At 47.0% G+C, this 17,111-nt stretch overlaps 1 protein-coding gene across 6 annotated transcripts in view; it reads right to left on the bottom strand.

Moving 5' to 3' along the window:
• CNBD1 (cyclic nucleotide binding domain containing 1) overlaps positions 1-17,111 on the bottom strand; it is a 222,372-nt gene that overhangs the window by 39,515 nt on the left and 165,746 nt on the right. The window contains exon 11 of one of the 6 annotated variants that reach the window (XM_028137829.2): positions 725-863. The exons of 4 other annotated variants lie outside the window; for them this stretch is intronic. In XM_028137829.2, coding sequence (XP_027993630.2) covers positions 766-863 — 98 coding nt within the window. In that variant the 3' untranslated portion in view covers positions 725-765. Of the gene's footprint in view, positions 1-724; positions 864-7,462; positions 7,693-17,111 lie in introns of those variants that run through there. One more of the 6 variants, XM_054708428.1, reaches the window with a different exon arrangement.

The following is a 17,111-nucleotide window of genomic DNA, read 5'->3' as shown; positions in this document are numbered from 1 at the left end:
AGGTCTCATCTTGTCCAGGGATCCATCTCCCAATACTCGTTGATGTTCTGAGCGGACAGGTGTTGGGTGTTTCCCGGATCTAAAGTGTTCGCTGGTGAAATGGAGATCGCTCCTTCTACTCCTCCTCATGGGAGTCACAGCAGATTCTGAGGTCGTTTCAATCCTCTGCACCAGAGACCCGGGTCTGGGCCACAGACATGGCACAAAGCCTTTCCTTCTGCTGTCGACTTTGTGGTCATGTCACGGCAAGTCATTCTTCCCCTCGGGTCGGGTCGGTTCTCAGGAGGCGCTAATATGGGTGAAGCTGCAACGTGCCCGCTGCGCGGCTCCCTGTCCGCGGCCTGTGAGAACCCGCCTGCGGTCCCCGCCTGCTTCACACAGTCAGTATCAGGAAATTGGGCAACCTTATCTCGGCAGCAGTGAGCCACTCGTGGATTATTGCTAACTATCTGCCATATGTAACTCAATCAAAGGAAATGTTGCATCCCATCAACTTAGTGTTTCTCTCAGGAATATACTCTAAGGAGGATTATATTCGCACTAATCACGTCTCGTAAATAATATTAACCATGATACCTTGCCAAGCACTTTCCCGACACTATTTCTCACCTAGGAAATCATGTTTTGTAGTAAAGGTTATTGCCATATTATTGATCTAAAAAGAGGGCTTATATAGGTTAAGTACTTGCTTTTCAAAAAATCACACAGCTTCTAAGAGCTGGAGATTGGGTTGTACTCAAAGCTGGCTCGGCCTGGAGCCCACGTTCATGTAGCTAGTCTTCCTCTCCTCTGGGCAGCAGGCGGTGAGAGCACGCAGCGCTCCGGGCAGAGGTTCAGACAACCATTCCGTCTGTGTGTCCTTCCTAAGTGAATAAATGATGTAGTTCCTGAACCCAGCACTGCTGTGTTACAAAAATGTTACACTCAGAACCTCGCCCCTGCTTTTTCCGCTATAACTCGGGGGGCTGTGCAGCAGGCAGGTGCGCCCTGACAGAGATGTGCACAGAAAGGACCCAAGGTCCCCTTTCAGAATGTCGCTGCCGCAGACAAATGGAAGCCTCAGAACGAACGCAGGTAAGTGACAGAGAACCCGTGAGCAGCCGACCAGGAGCCTGACAGGGAACCCTCCGGGGCGGGGAGGGGACATTCCAGCCTCCTTCCCCAGGTGAGCGACAGGTGCCGAGGCCACTGCAGACCCAGGCCCACACGGGCCCTACCCTATCGCAACCAAAGAAACACCCTGTAGGACACGGGGTATTTTAAGGCCAGCATGGTCCTACTGATTGATTTCAAGGAATTTGCCTCAAGGAAAATAACTAGTTTTTGCCAAATAATTTCAACACCGTAAATCTCATCCAATAGGAGGAAATGTGGGGGGGGGGGATTGGGGGGAGGGATGGTTTCAATCTAAAGTTTTGTCAAGAACAGGAGGAAAAGCACTTAAAAATAGATAAACAGTATTTTTTTAAAGCTCCAAAGTACACCTGGAGGCAGCACTATGGTGTTGAAAAGAAGCGACCCATGCCAGGACCGCTGCAGTTACGGGAGGCCAGCCACTGATTGGAGGCACGGCCCCGGCCAGTTTGCTCGGTGGACAGAACATCAGCCTGCGGACTGGAGGGTCTCTGGTTCATGCCAGTCAAGGCCATGGACCTTGGTTGCAGGCCTGATCCCCAGCCCATTTGGGACATGTGCAGGAGGCAAACAGTGGATGTGACATTGATGGTTCTCTCTCTGTCTCCACCCCTTTCCCTCCCCTCAAAAAATCACTGGGAGGGAGAAACCAAGATGGCAGCATAGGTAAACACCTGAACTTGCTGGCTCACACAACCACTTCAAAACTACACTGAAAGACAAAACAGACATCATCCAGAACCACGGGAAGGCTGGCTGAGTGGAAATTCTACAACTAGAAGGGAAGAGAAAAGCACACTGAGACTCGGAGGAGGAGCGGAAGTAAAGTGCGGAGGTATGGAGGCACTCGCGTGGAAAGGGCTGGCAACTGGGTACGCTGTTGTCTTTTTCAATCGTGAGGGAGACACAAGCTCCTGACTGCTCTGAACTCCAGTTCCGGGCGAGACTCTGGGGACCCAGACTCATATGGGGAGAAACTGGACTGTCTGGCATCAGGCTGGAACACAAGGGCGGCTTTCTCTCAGAGGTGCTTGCAGCGATCATTGTTCCTGCATGGTGCCGCGGGACATAGAGACCCAGGGGCCTCTTCGGGGCAGGGCTGACAGTCAGCCATTGCTGTTTGCTCTACCCTGGTGATTCCCTGAGACCCCACCCCACCCAATTTACAACTCCACCCAAGCTGGGCACAGAGGCTTTTGCGTATGAATGGCCTGACCCTTTGCAATCTAAAACCTAACATACTGCAGCTGGGTCAGAGCTTCCAAAAGAAGGCCCAAAGCTGGACAGCAGCTTGCATTGCTTCACAGCTGGGCCTCATCTGGGCATCTCCAAACCCCAAACAAAGAGGAGGAATCTGCAGTTGTCTCTGTAGCTCCTGCTGGATGGCCTCAGGCAGTGGCTGACTTTGCACCTCCTTGGAGATCCAAGAGCCACTGTACCCAGTGGTCAGAGTGAGACAATCCAGATTACAACTCTTCACATCCATAAGAGACACACTCAGGGGGCAGACTCAGTGAGCACCAAAGCCCCACTGAAGCAAGTCTTGCCCCATAAGGGTGTCTCCAGCACAGAAGTTCTCCCATCGTAGACACAACTGATCCTCACAGCCAATTGGCCTGGAGGTCAATTCCTCCCAGTGATACCAACAACAATCAAGACTTAACTACAACAAGACTGTGCACACTGTCCACAAAGGGGTGCACCAAGAGTGTCTACCTCAGGTAATTAGGGAGGCTGAGCCACTGGGCCCTATAGGACACCTAGCACATAAAGCCACTCTATCAACACAGGGAAGCAGCCAAAATGTGGAGACAAAGAAACAGGTCACAAATGAAAGAAATGGAGGAAAGCAAACTATTGGATATAGAGTTCAAAACCACAGTTATAAGGTTTCTCAAGAATCTTCTAGAAACCTCTGAGAAATTTAGTGAGACCCTCAAGGATATGAAAAAGGACCAACTAGAAATTAAGCATACACTGACTGAAATAAAGAATAATATACAGAGATCCAACAGCAGACTAGAGGATCCAAGAATCAAGTCAAATATTCAAAATACAAAGAAGTGAAAAACACCCAACCAGAAAAGCAAAAAGAAAAAAGAATCCAAAAATATGAAGATAGTGTAAGAAGCCTCAAGGACAACTTCAAGTGTACCAACATCAGAATTATGGGGGTGCCAGAAGAAGAGAGAGAGCAAGATATTGAAAACCTATTTAAAGAAATAATGACAGAAAGCTTCCCCTACCTGGTGAAAGAAATAGACTTACAAGTCTAGGAAGCACAGAGAACCCCAAACAAAAGGAATCCAAAGAGATCCACACCAAGACACATCATAATTAAAATGCCAAGGGCAAAAGACAAAGAGAAAATCTTTAAAGCAGCAATAGAAAAACAATTAGTTACCTACAAGGGAGTACCCATATGACTGTCAGCTGATTTCTCAACAGAAACTATGCAGGACAGAAGGGAGTGGCAAGAAATATTCAAAGTGATGAATATGCAAGAACCTACAACCAAGATTACTCTACGCAGCAAAGCTATCATTCAGAATTGAAGGTCAGATAAAGAACTTCACAGATAAGAAAAAGCTAAAGGAGTTCATCACTGCCAAACCAGTACTATATGAAATGCTGAAAGGTATTCTTTAAGAAAAGGAAGAGGAAGAAAAAAATAAAGATAAAAATTATCAATAACAAATACATATCTATCAACAAGTGAATCTAAAAATCAAGTAAATAAAAAATTTGATGAAAAGAAAAAATTGGTGAATATAATAGAATCAGGGGCATAGAAAGGGAGTAGACTGATAATTTTCAGGGGGAAGGGGGTGTGGGGGTGCAGGGAGAGACTGGACAAAAATCATACACCTATGGATGAGGACAGTGGGGGCGTAAGGGCAGAGGGTGGGGTGGGAACTGGGTGGAGGGGAGCTATGGGGGGAAAACAGAGGAACAACTGTAATAATCTGAACAATAAAGATTTATTTTTAAAAAAGAAAGAAAGAAAATTGAAAAAATAATATGAAGATGAAAAAAAAAATCAATGGGAAAAATATCCAGGGGTGAGGATTAACCACAGCAACTAAAGATTGTCCTGCACGGCCCACCCCTCTCCTCCCCCGCCCCTTCCTGCCCCGCCTGCCCTCTGCCCTCCCTGCCCCTCTGGCCTTTTCAGGAACCTGCCAGCAGCCCACCCTGCCAGGCCCTTGGTGGTCAGGACATGTGGAGTACAGACTAAGCAAGCACCATGTCTGTAAATTGTGGTCATTTACTGTTGACATAGTGCTAGTCATAAGGTAAGTGAATCTCCCTGTGTGGGGACGGGGGACTCAGAGATGGGCCTGGTACCCTAATCACAGCCCACAAGTTTTCCCTTAAGTGAAGGTCCAGGACGCCAAAGAACCGCGTGCCAGGACCACATGCCGCAGCCTGACACGGCGGGGCGCCTGCGCGCCTTAGCAACCTGCACTCCAGCTCCGATGGGAGTGAGGCTGTGGAGGGATGGTGGTGACGGTAACAAGTAGAAGAGCAGTAATAATAATAAAAAAACAATAATAGTAATAATAGTAATTACTCATGCCTACTTTGCACGAAGCACTATGCATGAAGCACCATGCTAGGTAATTCATATACTTCGTTGTCACAGAAGGAAGAAACAGAACATGGAGTTCACATCTTACTAGAATTTCCACATCATTATCCTAAACCACGCTGAGCTTCCTGCGTGCTGGTGTCAGGTTGTTTAGTTACTAGAGACGCCCAAAGGTCACATCCATGCGAAGAATCTACTGAGCAGGATGTCAGTGCCCAGGATGGGACCGCGGCGAACGCGGCTGCTGTAAGCTCTTCCATCCCTCTGGAGCCTGAGAAGCTCAGCGAGAGCCATGAGAGCCATGCGCACCTTGCAGCACTCCTGTGTCCCCAGCTTGTCCTTGGAGCCATTGCTCTTATTCCAGATGGACAACAAGCCACGACACAGCCAAATGCGCCTAACATTTCCATCTCCTGCCCAGGAGGTGCTGCAGCCAGCCAGCTCTCCCCTGGGGTCTGGGGGCAGCGGGGCCTGGCCAGAGCCACAGCTGGAAACCGTGAACTCTGCCTGGTTGCTACACAAAGGCTGTGGCAGCAGGAAAAGGGAGGTACGCGCGGCGCGGGGGGGGGGGGGGGGAGGACAGGCACCACCAGGGTCGCCACGAGGGACCTGGACCTAGGGTGACATGGCTGCTGTGGCCACGAGTATTCCTCCCTGGAGGAGGCACTTCCATCGTCATTCTTTCCTTTGCTCCTTTTCTGACATCGTTGCTCTTCTTCAAAGGATGCTTCCGGAAAGGATCTAAAGCTTTAATATCAGGGACCATTCATTCTGGGGGAATCCAGGTTAGCTGAACTGATTAAAATATTGAGACATTTCCTCACCCACCGCATTCAGTAGCCACTGAGCACAGGCCCTAGTGTCCGCGGGCGCCTCCGCTGCTCCACCCCCGCCCTGATCGGCTTCCTCGGGGCGTCAGGGTGGGCACTCCCGAATGGTAACTATGGGGCAAAGCCTCCCTCGCGCTGATGCTCCCTTCTGCACGTGGGGCTATTAGAGGGTTTGTAATTATCCAGCACACCAGGAATGCACGTTAGCCCAGGAACGGAACCTAGCAGGTCCATATGCTTTCTTCCAGATACATACATGTATAGGCCATGAAGTGAATTCACAGTCCCAGATAAAGAGATAGGAGGCACTGAGGAGAGCTGGAAAGAAAATCAAGAGGAGGGTTCAAATGACCCTAAAACTTGACACTACCTTAGAACACAGGCATCCTTGTTCCCAGCATCCTCAGTCCCAGCATCCTCGTCCCAGCATCCTTGGTCCTAGCATCCTTAGTCCCAGCATCCTCAGTCCCAGCATCCTCAGTCCCAGCATCCTTGTCCCAGCATCCTTAGTCCCAGCATCCTCAGTCCCAGCATCCTTGTCCCAGCATCCTCATCCCAGCATCCTCAGTCCAAGCATCCTTGTCCCAGCATCCTTAGTCCCAGCATCCTCAGTCCCAGCATCCTTAGTCCCAGCATCCTCGGTCCCAACATCTTTGGTCCCAGCATCCTTAGGACTAGCATACATTTAGCAGGTACTTTAAAATTCTTACTTGTTAATTTCTAAGAATCATATTTATAACCTAAAAGAAACACCAAAAGCAACAGAAATAACCACTGTCTATTACATTATCTTGGGTTGAACTAATACAGTAACTAAAACCAAAATACATTCCTAACCGGTTTGGCTCAGTGGATAGAGCATCGGCCTGCAGACTGAAGGGTCCCAGGTTCGATTCCGGTCAAGGGCATGTACCTTGGTTGCAGGCACATCCCCAGTAGGGGAGTGTGCAGGAGGCAGCTGATCCATGTTTCTAACTCTCTATCCCTCTCCCTTCCTCTCTGTAAAAAAATCAATAAAATATATTTTAAAAAAATAAAAACAAAATACAAAGAGAGAAAGTATAGATAGCTGTTCCATTTGGGGGAACAAGTAAGTGGAAATATTTTGTTTAGTGTCTTTAATCTCCAAGGGAAACTCTCCTTGATTTCATTAAATAATTAATCAGGAAGAAGGAGAATCCGACAAATGTCCCACCAAGGGAACACTGCTTTCCTCCCGGAGAATGGGGGGGGTGAAAGTTATAGCAGTAAAGTCCGTACATTTTTTAGATTTACTGCTTCTCTTGGTCTGAAAAGAATATTACCAATAGAGTTAAAGCCCAATAAGTCACAGAAGAAACTTTAAGAATGTCATGTAGAAGCCTTCGGGCAAAATATGTTTACCGCCTAATGTACTGAGCGTGGTGATGTGGTGAAATGAAACTTCTAAGACGGAGGAATTATATAGGCAATTGCATATATATAACCCACAGGCTCCGAGACGCAGAGTGAGGAAAGGCAAGCTCAGATACAATCAAAGAGGACAGATGGGGTTTAGGGAAAAGATGGATTGTGGGGAGACCTATGGTTTTACGGAAATGTATGCAACTGAGAGTAAAAATATGCTGAGCAGCATTTGAGAGAGCCGAGGGGTCATGGAAATGCCTGGTGATGCATTTTAACTCCGTGCGCCTCAGACAGACGTGGGAAGTGCTTACTCCAGCCCCGACATAAACAGTACACACGACCAGACAGGCTCGATGTTCTCTGGAGGCCTGTTTTCTCTAGACACCATGCCCAGGGTGTGCCGGCACATGGGGATGACATGGTGGTTCCAGATGTGGAACACAGTTTAATTCTTTAGAAGTTTAACAAAATCCACACATGAGTATTTTAGAGGTCTTCAGGAAACAGACATGTGAGAAGGTATGGTAATACTTCCATTTATTCATGTAGCAAGGGAGCTTGAAGAAAGATGCTTGTCTGTAACATCGGCAAGTCCACACCTTCACATGCAGACACTGGCTCCTGAAGCTAAGGGATGTGACTGCAGCTTGATCATCAGCTGATGCTGACTGTGTAACTGCAGGCATGGCCGTTGTTGAATCTACGTAGTCATTCCGTGTTTCACTGAAGGAAGGTGACCTACATAGAATTCTGAAGATGATGAATAGAAAATGTAACTCGAGCTCTGGCCAGTGTGCTCAGTGGTTAGACCATCGGCCTGGGCACTGAAGGGTCCAAGGTTCAATTCCCACTCAAGGACAGGTGCCTGGGTTGCGGGTTTGTTCCCTAGCCTCCATCAGGGTGCGTGCGGGAGGCAACCAATCAATGTGTCTCTCTCACATTGATGTCTCTCTCTCCCCTCCTTCCTACATCCCTTCTGCTCTCTCTAAAAAGCAATGGAAAAAATATCCTTGGGTGAGGATTAACAAAAACAAAAAGGAGTAATTTGACTACATTTCCAAATGATCAAGAAAGAGCGGAGGTCTGTGGCCATGGCCTGTCCGGCAGTACGGAAGGAATCGCTGTGTGGAGCTCATTTGTTTCCCAGCGTTTCCCACACCGACCTCACCCTCGGAAGGCAGACAGCTGACGGAAGCTGGCTCTGTGGCAGCATGGCCCGGGGCACTGGCTCAGGAGGCAGACCCAGCTGGACCTACAAGCAGGAAAGGGGGCGAACAGACCTGACTCGAAGACATGGCTCTTAGGCATCCAGCCAAGGGTGCAGCCCCTCGCTGACCCACACAGCCTCGCGAACCCCCTGCGCAGCACCAGCGCGGCAGCTGTGGGCCCTGGAGGAAATGATGCGTAAGAACAAACAGAACCACGCAGAAGACGGCACGCGCGCCACAGGAGTGGCCCTGAGAAATACAAAGCCACGACATACGAGTAATTAAAAAGTACCCTCACCTTTACCCATAAAACAAGCCGAACAGTCAGGAGGACAGAAACAGACCAGAAACCCATTTTTAAAGTCTGCATCTGAAATCACTGATAAACTAATAAATACACAATATTAGAAATGTTAGTCTTCCATGATCGTTAGGGGTCGGAATGATCTCTGCATTACACTGAAAACATTCTAGATAATTCAGAGAACTGGGTGAAACCAAAACAAACAAAAATTATTGCACATTAGACACAAATCAAGGAGTTGGAAAGTAGTGGGGAGAGGATTGCTCTTGCTGCATTAAATAAGGTGTCAAAACATCAGAAACGAAGAGTGAGTGGACTGAGGAAATATTTCCAAGACCTCACAGGAAAGCCTTCAGTGCTACTGACATAAGGAAACCTCGTCCGCACTGATGAAAAAGGGACAAGCTAGTGAAAACAGACAAGAGCTGCACACAGCTAATGACAGAAATCGAGAAACGCAAACCCCAAATCTATGTGAAAAGCTGCTCTACAGCAGTGGTCGGCAAACTCATTAGTCAACAGAGCCAAATATCAACAGTACAATGATTGAAATTTATTTTGAGAGCCAAATTTTTTAAAACTTAACTTCTTCTAACGCCACTTCTTCAAAATAGACTCGCCCAGGCCGTGGTATTTTGTGGAAGAGCCACACTCAAGGGGCCAAAGAGCTGCATGTGAATCGAGAGCCGCAGTTTGCTGACCACAGGTCTACAGCATTGGCCACTGAGGAAAGGCAAAGCAGAATGGCATGCAGCGGGCTCTTGTTATTCCTGGGAATCATGTCCTGGGGACACACGGTCAGGTTTCTGTGAACTTCTAGTCACATTTTCATCACCTGGCCGATATGTCTCCATATTTTACGGTGTTTCTGTTAAAAGACGCCTTATTTAAGAAATACTGTTACTGAGTCCCTGATGCGGAGCTCACAGCCCACAGCCCATCACTCAGGCCTGGTGGATCTCATCCGACAGGCACATCCAGCCCTCAGGCCTGAGGCCCGGGGGAGAGGGGGTTGGGAGCAGTGAAAACAGCAACAAGCACAAAAAGGCAGAAAATGGGCGTAAGAGACGGAGAGGGGAAAGGGCAGAGTGCCTCCCCCCTCCACCAGGCCAGGCCTTCGGTGCCCCCTGCCCAGCTGAGCTGGAAAGCACCGGGACTATGGGTGGGGGTGAAAGGCCTGTTTAGTGAGAAAGCGAGTTCGCAAGCATGGAGTCCGAGGATGAGGAGGATCCTGCTAAACACCTAGCGAGCCAAGTCTGAGGAGATTCATACCCGCTGTTGGGTGGGAGCAGGGATTCCAATAGCCCGCTGGCGGGAATGTGGTGGAGCCCTCCTGTGTGAAACTGGACACTGTATGCAAATACACAAAATATAAACCGTGCACACAGTAGGGCTGAGTGACTACTAGACTCAGCCTACGTTCATGTAAATGTGCATGAAAACGTAATGCAAGAAAACATATCAGGAAGATTTCTCATAGCAAAAGTTATAAACAGAATAAATGTTCAGCTTTCAAAGAATATTGAAATGAACCACAGTGCATCTATACTGTACTATACTGTATGTTAGAGTAATTTGTAAAGAAAACATTAGACCTATCCTATCTAATAATAGAGTAACATGTAAATTACCATCACTCCGCTATGCCCACGATTGGGCGGCGGGAGGCTGGGGGGCGGGACTCAGGGTGGCCTATCTTGGCCATTGAGAGGCACGGACCCGCTGCCACTGAGGGGGCAACCCTGCTGTTGAGAGGCGCAGGGGGCAGGACTCCCGCCCCCTGTGCCTCTCAACGGCCAGATCCGCGGCCACTGAGGGGGCCTGCCGCGGACACCCAGCTGTGCCTCTCAACAGCAGGGTAGCCCCCCTCAGCGGCCGCGGACCATCAAAAGTGGGGGAGCTGGGTGCCTGTCTGCTCTGGCACCAGGCCGGAGGCTTCTGAAAGGCCTGATGTACCAGCGGACAGGCACCCAGCTCCACCGCGAAAAGCGAAAGCGTGTAGGGGACCCTACACGGGCATGATTCAATCATGCACTGGGCCTCTAGTATACACATAAAACTAACACATCCTACATATAACATTGAGAAAGGCCATTTGAGACCAATATATATTAACCCAACTTCTGTTCATACTTAGGTTTTTGTATATAAACTTATATGAACACTAGAGGCCTGGTGCACAAAATTCAGCCACAGGTAGAGGGGGGTCCCCTCAGCCTAGCCTGCACTCTCTCCAATCTGGGACCCCTTGGAGGATGTCCAACTGCCAATTTAGCCTAAACTGCCAATTGGACAACCCTCTCAAAATCCCAGACTGCTGGCTCTTAATGGCTCACCTGCCTGCCTGCCTGCCTGCCTGGTTGCCCCTAACTGCCCCCTCCCCCGCCTACCTGGTTGCCCCACACAACCTGCTTGTTCAGTCATTTGGTCCTCCCTCACTAACCCTCTTGTCAGCCTGGTCATAGGCAGCCATCTTGTTAGGGTGTGATGGTTAATTTGCATTTTACCTCTTTATTATATAGGATATGTTTAAAGTTATGAAGAAAATAAAAGAAAATAATTAAGTGTGATTATCTCAAGAGTAGGAATTGGGGAGATCTGAAGAGGAATTTACTACTTTTAGGTATGCTACTTGTTTATTTTACTACTTTTAGGTACTATATATTTTTCCCATAATAATAATGTTAAAAAAATATTTGTTATTAAATATATATCTCACAAAAGGAAGAGTTAAAAAAAGAGACTATCTTTGCCCTTGAAGAGTTAGAATTCAGTATGTTGCTTTATAAACAGTAAAACTTCTAAAGTATTATTTCTCTCCCTCTTCTCCAGAACTCAGGTTCTAAAACCATAGAGTCACAGGAGGAAAATTATGTTTGTTACTGACAAAAAAATTCCATGGCAATCAATTGTGCATCTGCATAATTATCAAGTTAACTTCATCTGTGACAGCTATCATGTTAAATATTTATTTAGAAGTCTGTAGTCTGCTATGTCACGCTCAAAGCTTAATTTCATTTCATGCCATTATGTTCTCAGTGAGAAAGCATTAAGCAAAACAGGTTGAGCTGTTGACCTACGTTTAGCAAGAAAAGTGGGGGGAAAATATTAAAACCACCATTTTACTTTAATTCAATCAATTAATTTGGTAGTTTAGTGTCTTTGCTTAAAAGGTAATGAGTAATGTCTCCCCCTGACTCGCCTCATCATGGCAGTAATGAACATGATGGGGTATTTCTTTAGGACCTGTAAAACATGTTTTCTCTCTCACCGGCTTCTCTTTTACTAAGAGGCTGCAGAGAAAAGCACCATAAAACTGAGAACTCAAGGTGGCTTAATCACGTGATAATGAGCTTAATGATCTGAAACCTAAACTAAATGTTTTCATTAAAAATAATGAAGAATTCATGGCTTCTTTTGAAGTAAGGATAGCCACCAACTAACCAGAAAAGTAAAACACAGTTCTCTAATGTTAAAATATTCTAAAAATAAAGCACAGACACTGGTTATGAGGAAGGGTAGGGTTTTTATCATCAAAGCCCTGGATATGCAGGTAAAAGCAGATAAAAAATAGAAGTAATTATTCTAGCCTTTCTTATTAACCATTCATGGGGCGGGGGGGGGGGGGGGGGGGCATGTCTGAGAGACAGATGTGAGGGACACAAGGAGACAGGGAGACAATGAAAGTGTAAAGACTTTAAAACAAATGTAAATGGCAGAGCAGGATGCTTCCTCTCTGGGATTCAATTTCCTGAATTTAAATTGCATAATGGGTCTGAATTTAAATACTGGTAAAATGGAACCTTCTGAGCTCTTTTCTCCCCAGCCCACTGACCATCTCTTCATCTAAATAGCTAATATGGGTATAGTCGGGAACAATTACTTAACATTTGACATGCTTTGTATCATCTGGGGTCTTTCTTGAGAGCATTAAGCTCACTTGTAATCTTTAAGGCAGTTCTGATTTTAAATAATCTGCTCAGTATGGATAATGACCGTGTCCCATCCACAGATGACAAAATCTACCCTTTGATCATGTCTATAAAAATAAATATGAGTCCGGCTGGCGTGGCTCCGTGGTTGAGCATTGCCATGCACCAGGAAGTCAGGGCACATGTCCTGGTTCCAGGCTCTATCCCCAAAAGGGAGAGTGTGGGAGGCACCCGGTCAATGTTTCTCATCTATGTTTCTCTCTCTCTCCCTCTCCCTTCCTCTCTCTGAAATCAATAAAAACATATTTAAAAATATGAAATAAGCATTAGGCTGATAATGATATCATTATTACTTATTACTGTTAACCCTGTCATTATTCCGTTAACCTGGAAGTAGTTGCTGGGACCCTCTTCTCCATCCAGTGGGTCATTTCGGAACTGGCTCTCTGACGCACCGGCTATCGGAGCCTGGAGGCTGCCGTCTTTGCTCACTCTGCCCGGAGGAGTCAGTGTGCGATCCGTCTGCTCACCTGCATGTGCTGTTTCCTCCCATGTTCTGGTTCTCTTCCTCCTCCCAGCAACGGGTCCTCCTGTGCTCTGTCGGCCTAGAAAAAGCCTCGCTACTTCAGAGCACTTGTTTGAGGTGATGACCCCACCTCTTACACAATTTCCTAAGTTTTCCGTGTGATTACCCTCCAGGAGACCTCTGTGTCTCTCGCCGAAATCTTTCCAGTAGCTCCAAGGCCAGAAAGTAGATGGCAGAGAAGTGGAAATGCACTCCCCACAGGCAATTTAGCTGCTGATAATGGAACTATCAGCAATTCCTGTGGAGGTCTATGTGCAAGGGCATTTAAAAAGCAAGGAAAGGATGCGGGTTTTCCTCGCAGATTGCGAGGCCTGGCATCCTTGGAGACCTGCAATAGCTTCTAAACCAAGACCTAAATCCAAGGGTCTTCACTACGTGCCTCTGGCACACCCTCAGAGAGGACAGTCTGCTGAGTTCCTCTCCTGGACGTAAAGCCAGAAGGTGAAGTCTTTGCCTTTGGGGAGACAGCCATTGGGAACTTTCTCCGTAGAGTGACTTGTCACCGTGTCTGCAAACATCTCTACGTCATTTTACATTAAATCTCAAAGGCCTGATCCGACAAAGTCTACCGAGGTGACCTTGGATTACTGCTCTGTCCAGCGTTTCGCTTCCTCCTGGAAATGTGCGCTTCCCACGTCTCTGTGAGCCTACAGAGGGCGCGCAGTCTGGGGCTTCTGTCATGTTCTGGAAAACGGAACTAAGCAATGCGCTATTTTTAAAAATATTTTGTCAGGGGATTTCTAAAGTGCATTAATTTTGTAAAGGAGCTGAATGCATGTGTCTGCTGTCTCTCGTACATGTGATGTTCTTACAGCACACTATCCAAAAGTAATTGTAAAACTTGTTCTAAAACTTAGCACATGCCTTCTTCATGCACATACACATTCTCATTCCTAAATGTGCTTTGAAATTCTTCTTGAGCAGATGATTTCTAAATGTTAAGAACGTAAGAATCATCAAGCAAAGTATACTCATTTCCTATCCTAATTTGGGATTTTTACTTTTTAAGAAGAAAATCTTGCATTTTTGCCAATTATATGACTCAGGACAGCCCTTGATAGTCGCTATAACAAACAAATAAAAATCTTGGTTGCCTAATTCAACCAGGGTGTGCCACCTGCACAAAGTCTAACACAGATGTGCTGGCTGAGCCAGGGCTCGGCAGCTCCATCCAAGAGGAGGCCCAGGGTCCGGGCAGCCCCCCACGTGGCTGCGTCACCTCGGTGCCCATCACTGCCAGACAGCGGGGAGAGCGCGGAGGATCATTATTCCCTTCCATTCCTTCCATTCACCAGAGCAGCCACATGGCTGCGACCTTCCTTCTGGGCGGGCGTGTGGATGCGCTTGCTCTGTGCTCAGGGTGGGAAGGGCGGCTGTGGAGCCGCAGTCTCGGCCCTGCAGACACACCACTCGGAGAACACGACACAAGAAGGGCTTTCCAGCCATGAGGGCAGAACCCACAGGGACACTTCCTTTTGCTAACACTGTCCTCGGGAGGACTTGGTTCATGGAGTCAGATTTTTGTTGTTGTTAATCCTCACCCGAGGATTTTTTTTCCCAGAGAGTGGAAGGGGTTGGGAGGAGAGAGAGAGAGAGAGAGAGAGAGAGAGAGGTGAGACACATCCATTGGTTGCATCCTGCACACACCCAGACCAGACCAAGGATCAAACCTACAACCCAGATACTTGCCCTTGACAGGGAATTGAACCCACAACCTTTTGGTCTGTGGTCAACACTCTGACCACTTAGCTATACTGGCCAGGGCAAGGAGTCAGATTTTAAATTGTTTTCTTATTTGCAGATAATTGTCAATAGAAATGATGTTTTTGAAATATTTATGGGACACATTGCACTCAATTACATGTTTTCTTAAAAAAATGAAATACTGTCAATATTGAGCAATCAGGCAAGATTCAATTTAAAAATTCTCTGGAAAAGCACTAAGTCACTGTATCTCCCACAGTGGCTATAATGGCCTGACATTGATGAATGGGGCACAGTATTTCCTATATTCTGACTTTCTTCTTCATGGATTATTTAGTAAGGGATCAGTACTTGTAGGGGATTAGTTTTGCCATATTATATAAGTTACCAAAAGATAAAAATACTACACTATTAAGGCATGGCTGGAATTATCAGAAGTTCTAACATTTAATCAGAGGCAAACTATTGTAGTTTCCAACAATTAAACAAGGTTTTGCAATATAAATATTGAAACTTATCAGGAAATACTATGTAATTGTAAGTTTATGAAATTACATTTGTGACACATAGATTTAGAGTCTCCTTAAAAATACTGAATCATAGGATTTACACAAAAATTTGGCTTGAAATTTTATGTGAACTGATTCTAAAATAAGTTTAAGAAATACAAAATTTTCATCAATTTTTGGGTTGGTTTGAACTTGACATCTAACTAATATTGTATTGCCTTCTAAACCAGCAAGGTTCTGGGATATGGCTTAGGAATGTCCTATTAGCCAAAAATGTATAATAATTTCCTTTTATTTACAGGTAATGGCAATTGTCAGACAGACAAAGCGCTTTCTAAGTGAGATAGCACACTACCTAAAACTTTATCTGAGCTGTCACCCAGATGTCTTGCTGAAAATAAATTCATGGCTACGGCATCAGATAATCACAAGACTGAAGAATTGAAACCTCTGAAAGTTAAGGACAGGCATCCTAACTACGGCCCGCGGGCCACAAGCAGGTGTTTTTGCCGTTTTGTTCTTTTACTTCAAAATAAGATATGTGCAGTGTGCATAGGAAATTGTTCATGGTTTTTTTTAAACTATAGTCCGGCCCTCGAAACGTCTGAGGGACAGTGAACTGGCCCCCTGTTTAAAAAGTTTGAGGACCCTTGGTTAAGGACTAAAACTAACCTAATTATTGTTATCCAGATGCTCAGTGTCCTGGGAACAAGAGATCCACCGTGTGCTCTGTGGTGATGATGCCTTAAAACAACGTGTGTGGATGGTGGTGGGAATTCCTGCTGAGAGGAAGCATGTGAGGTGTGTGCGTGGTGGTGGGAATGCCTGATGAGAGGAAGCATGTGAGGTGTGTGGATGGTGGTGGGAATTCCTAATGAGAGGAAGCATGTGAGGTGTGTGCATGGTGGTGGGAACGCCTGATGAGAGGAAGCATATGAGGTGTGTGGGTGGTGGTGGGAATGCCTGATGGGAGGAAGCATGTGAGGTGTGTGGGTGGTGGTGGGAATGCCTGATGAGAGGAAGCATGTGAGGTGTGTGGGTGGTGGTGGGATTTCCTAATGAGAGGAAGCATGTGAGGTGTGTGGATGGTGGTGGGAATTCCTAATGAGAGGAAGCATGTGAGGTGTGTGCATGGTGGTGGGAACGCCTGATGAGAGGAAGCATGTGAGGTGTGTGGGTGGTGGTGGGAATGCCTAATGAGAGGAAGCATGTCAGGTGTGTGGGTGGTGGGAATTCCTAATGAGAGGAAGCATGTGAGGTGTGTGGATGGTGGTGGGAATGCCTGATGAGAGGAAGCATGTCAGGTGTGTGGGTGGTGGGAATTCCTAATGAGAGGAAGCATGTGAGGTGTGTGGATGGTGGTGGGAATGCCTGATGAGAGGAAGCATGTGAGGTGTGTGGGTGGTGGTGGGAATGCCTGATGAGAGGAAGCATGTGAGGTGTGTGGTTGGTGGTGGGAATGCCTGATGAGAGGAAGCATGTGAGGTGTGTGGGTGGTGGTGGGAATTCCTAATGAGAGGAAGCACGTGAGGTGTGTGGGTGGTGGGAACGCCTGATGAGAGGAAGCATGTGAGGTGTGTGGGTGGTGGTGGGAATTCCTGCTGAGAGGAAGCATGTGAGGTGTGTGGTGGTGGTGGGAATTCCTAATGAGAGGAAGCACGTGAAGTGTGTGGGTGGTGGTGGGAATTCCTGATGAGAGGAAGCATGTGAGGTGTGTGGTGGTGGGAATGCCTGATGAGAGGAAGCATGTGAGGTGTGTGGTGGTGGGAACGCCTGATGAGAGGAAGCATGTGAGGTGTGTGGTGGTGGTGGGAATGCCTGATGAGAGGAAGCATGTGAGGTGTGTGGGTGGTGGTGGGAATTCCTAATGAGAGGAAGCACGTGAGGTGTGTGGGTGGTGGGAACGCCTGATGAGAGGAAGCATGT

This window comes from Eptesicus fuscus, chromosome 19 (genome assembly GCF_027574615.1).
Source record: "Eptesicus fuscus isolate TK198812 chromosome 19, DD_ASM_mEF_20220401, whole genome shotgun sequence".
Lineage (NCBI taxonomy): Eukaryota > Metazoa > Chordata > Mammalia > Chiroptera > Vespertilionidae > Eptesicus > Eptesicus fuscus.
This window is presented reverse-complemented; position numbering and strand designations above follow the sequence as displayed.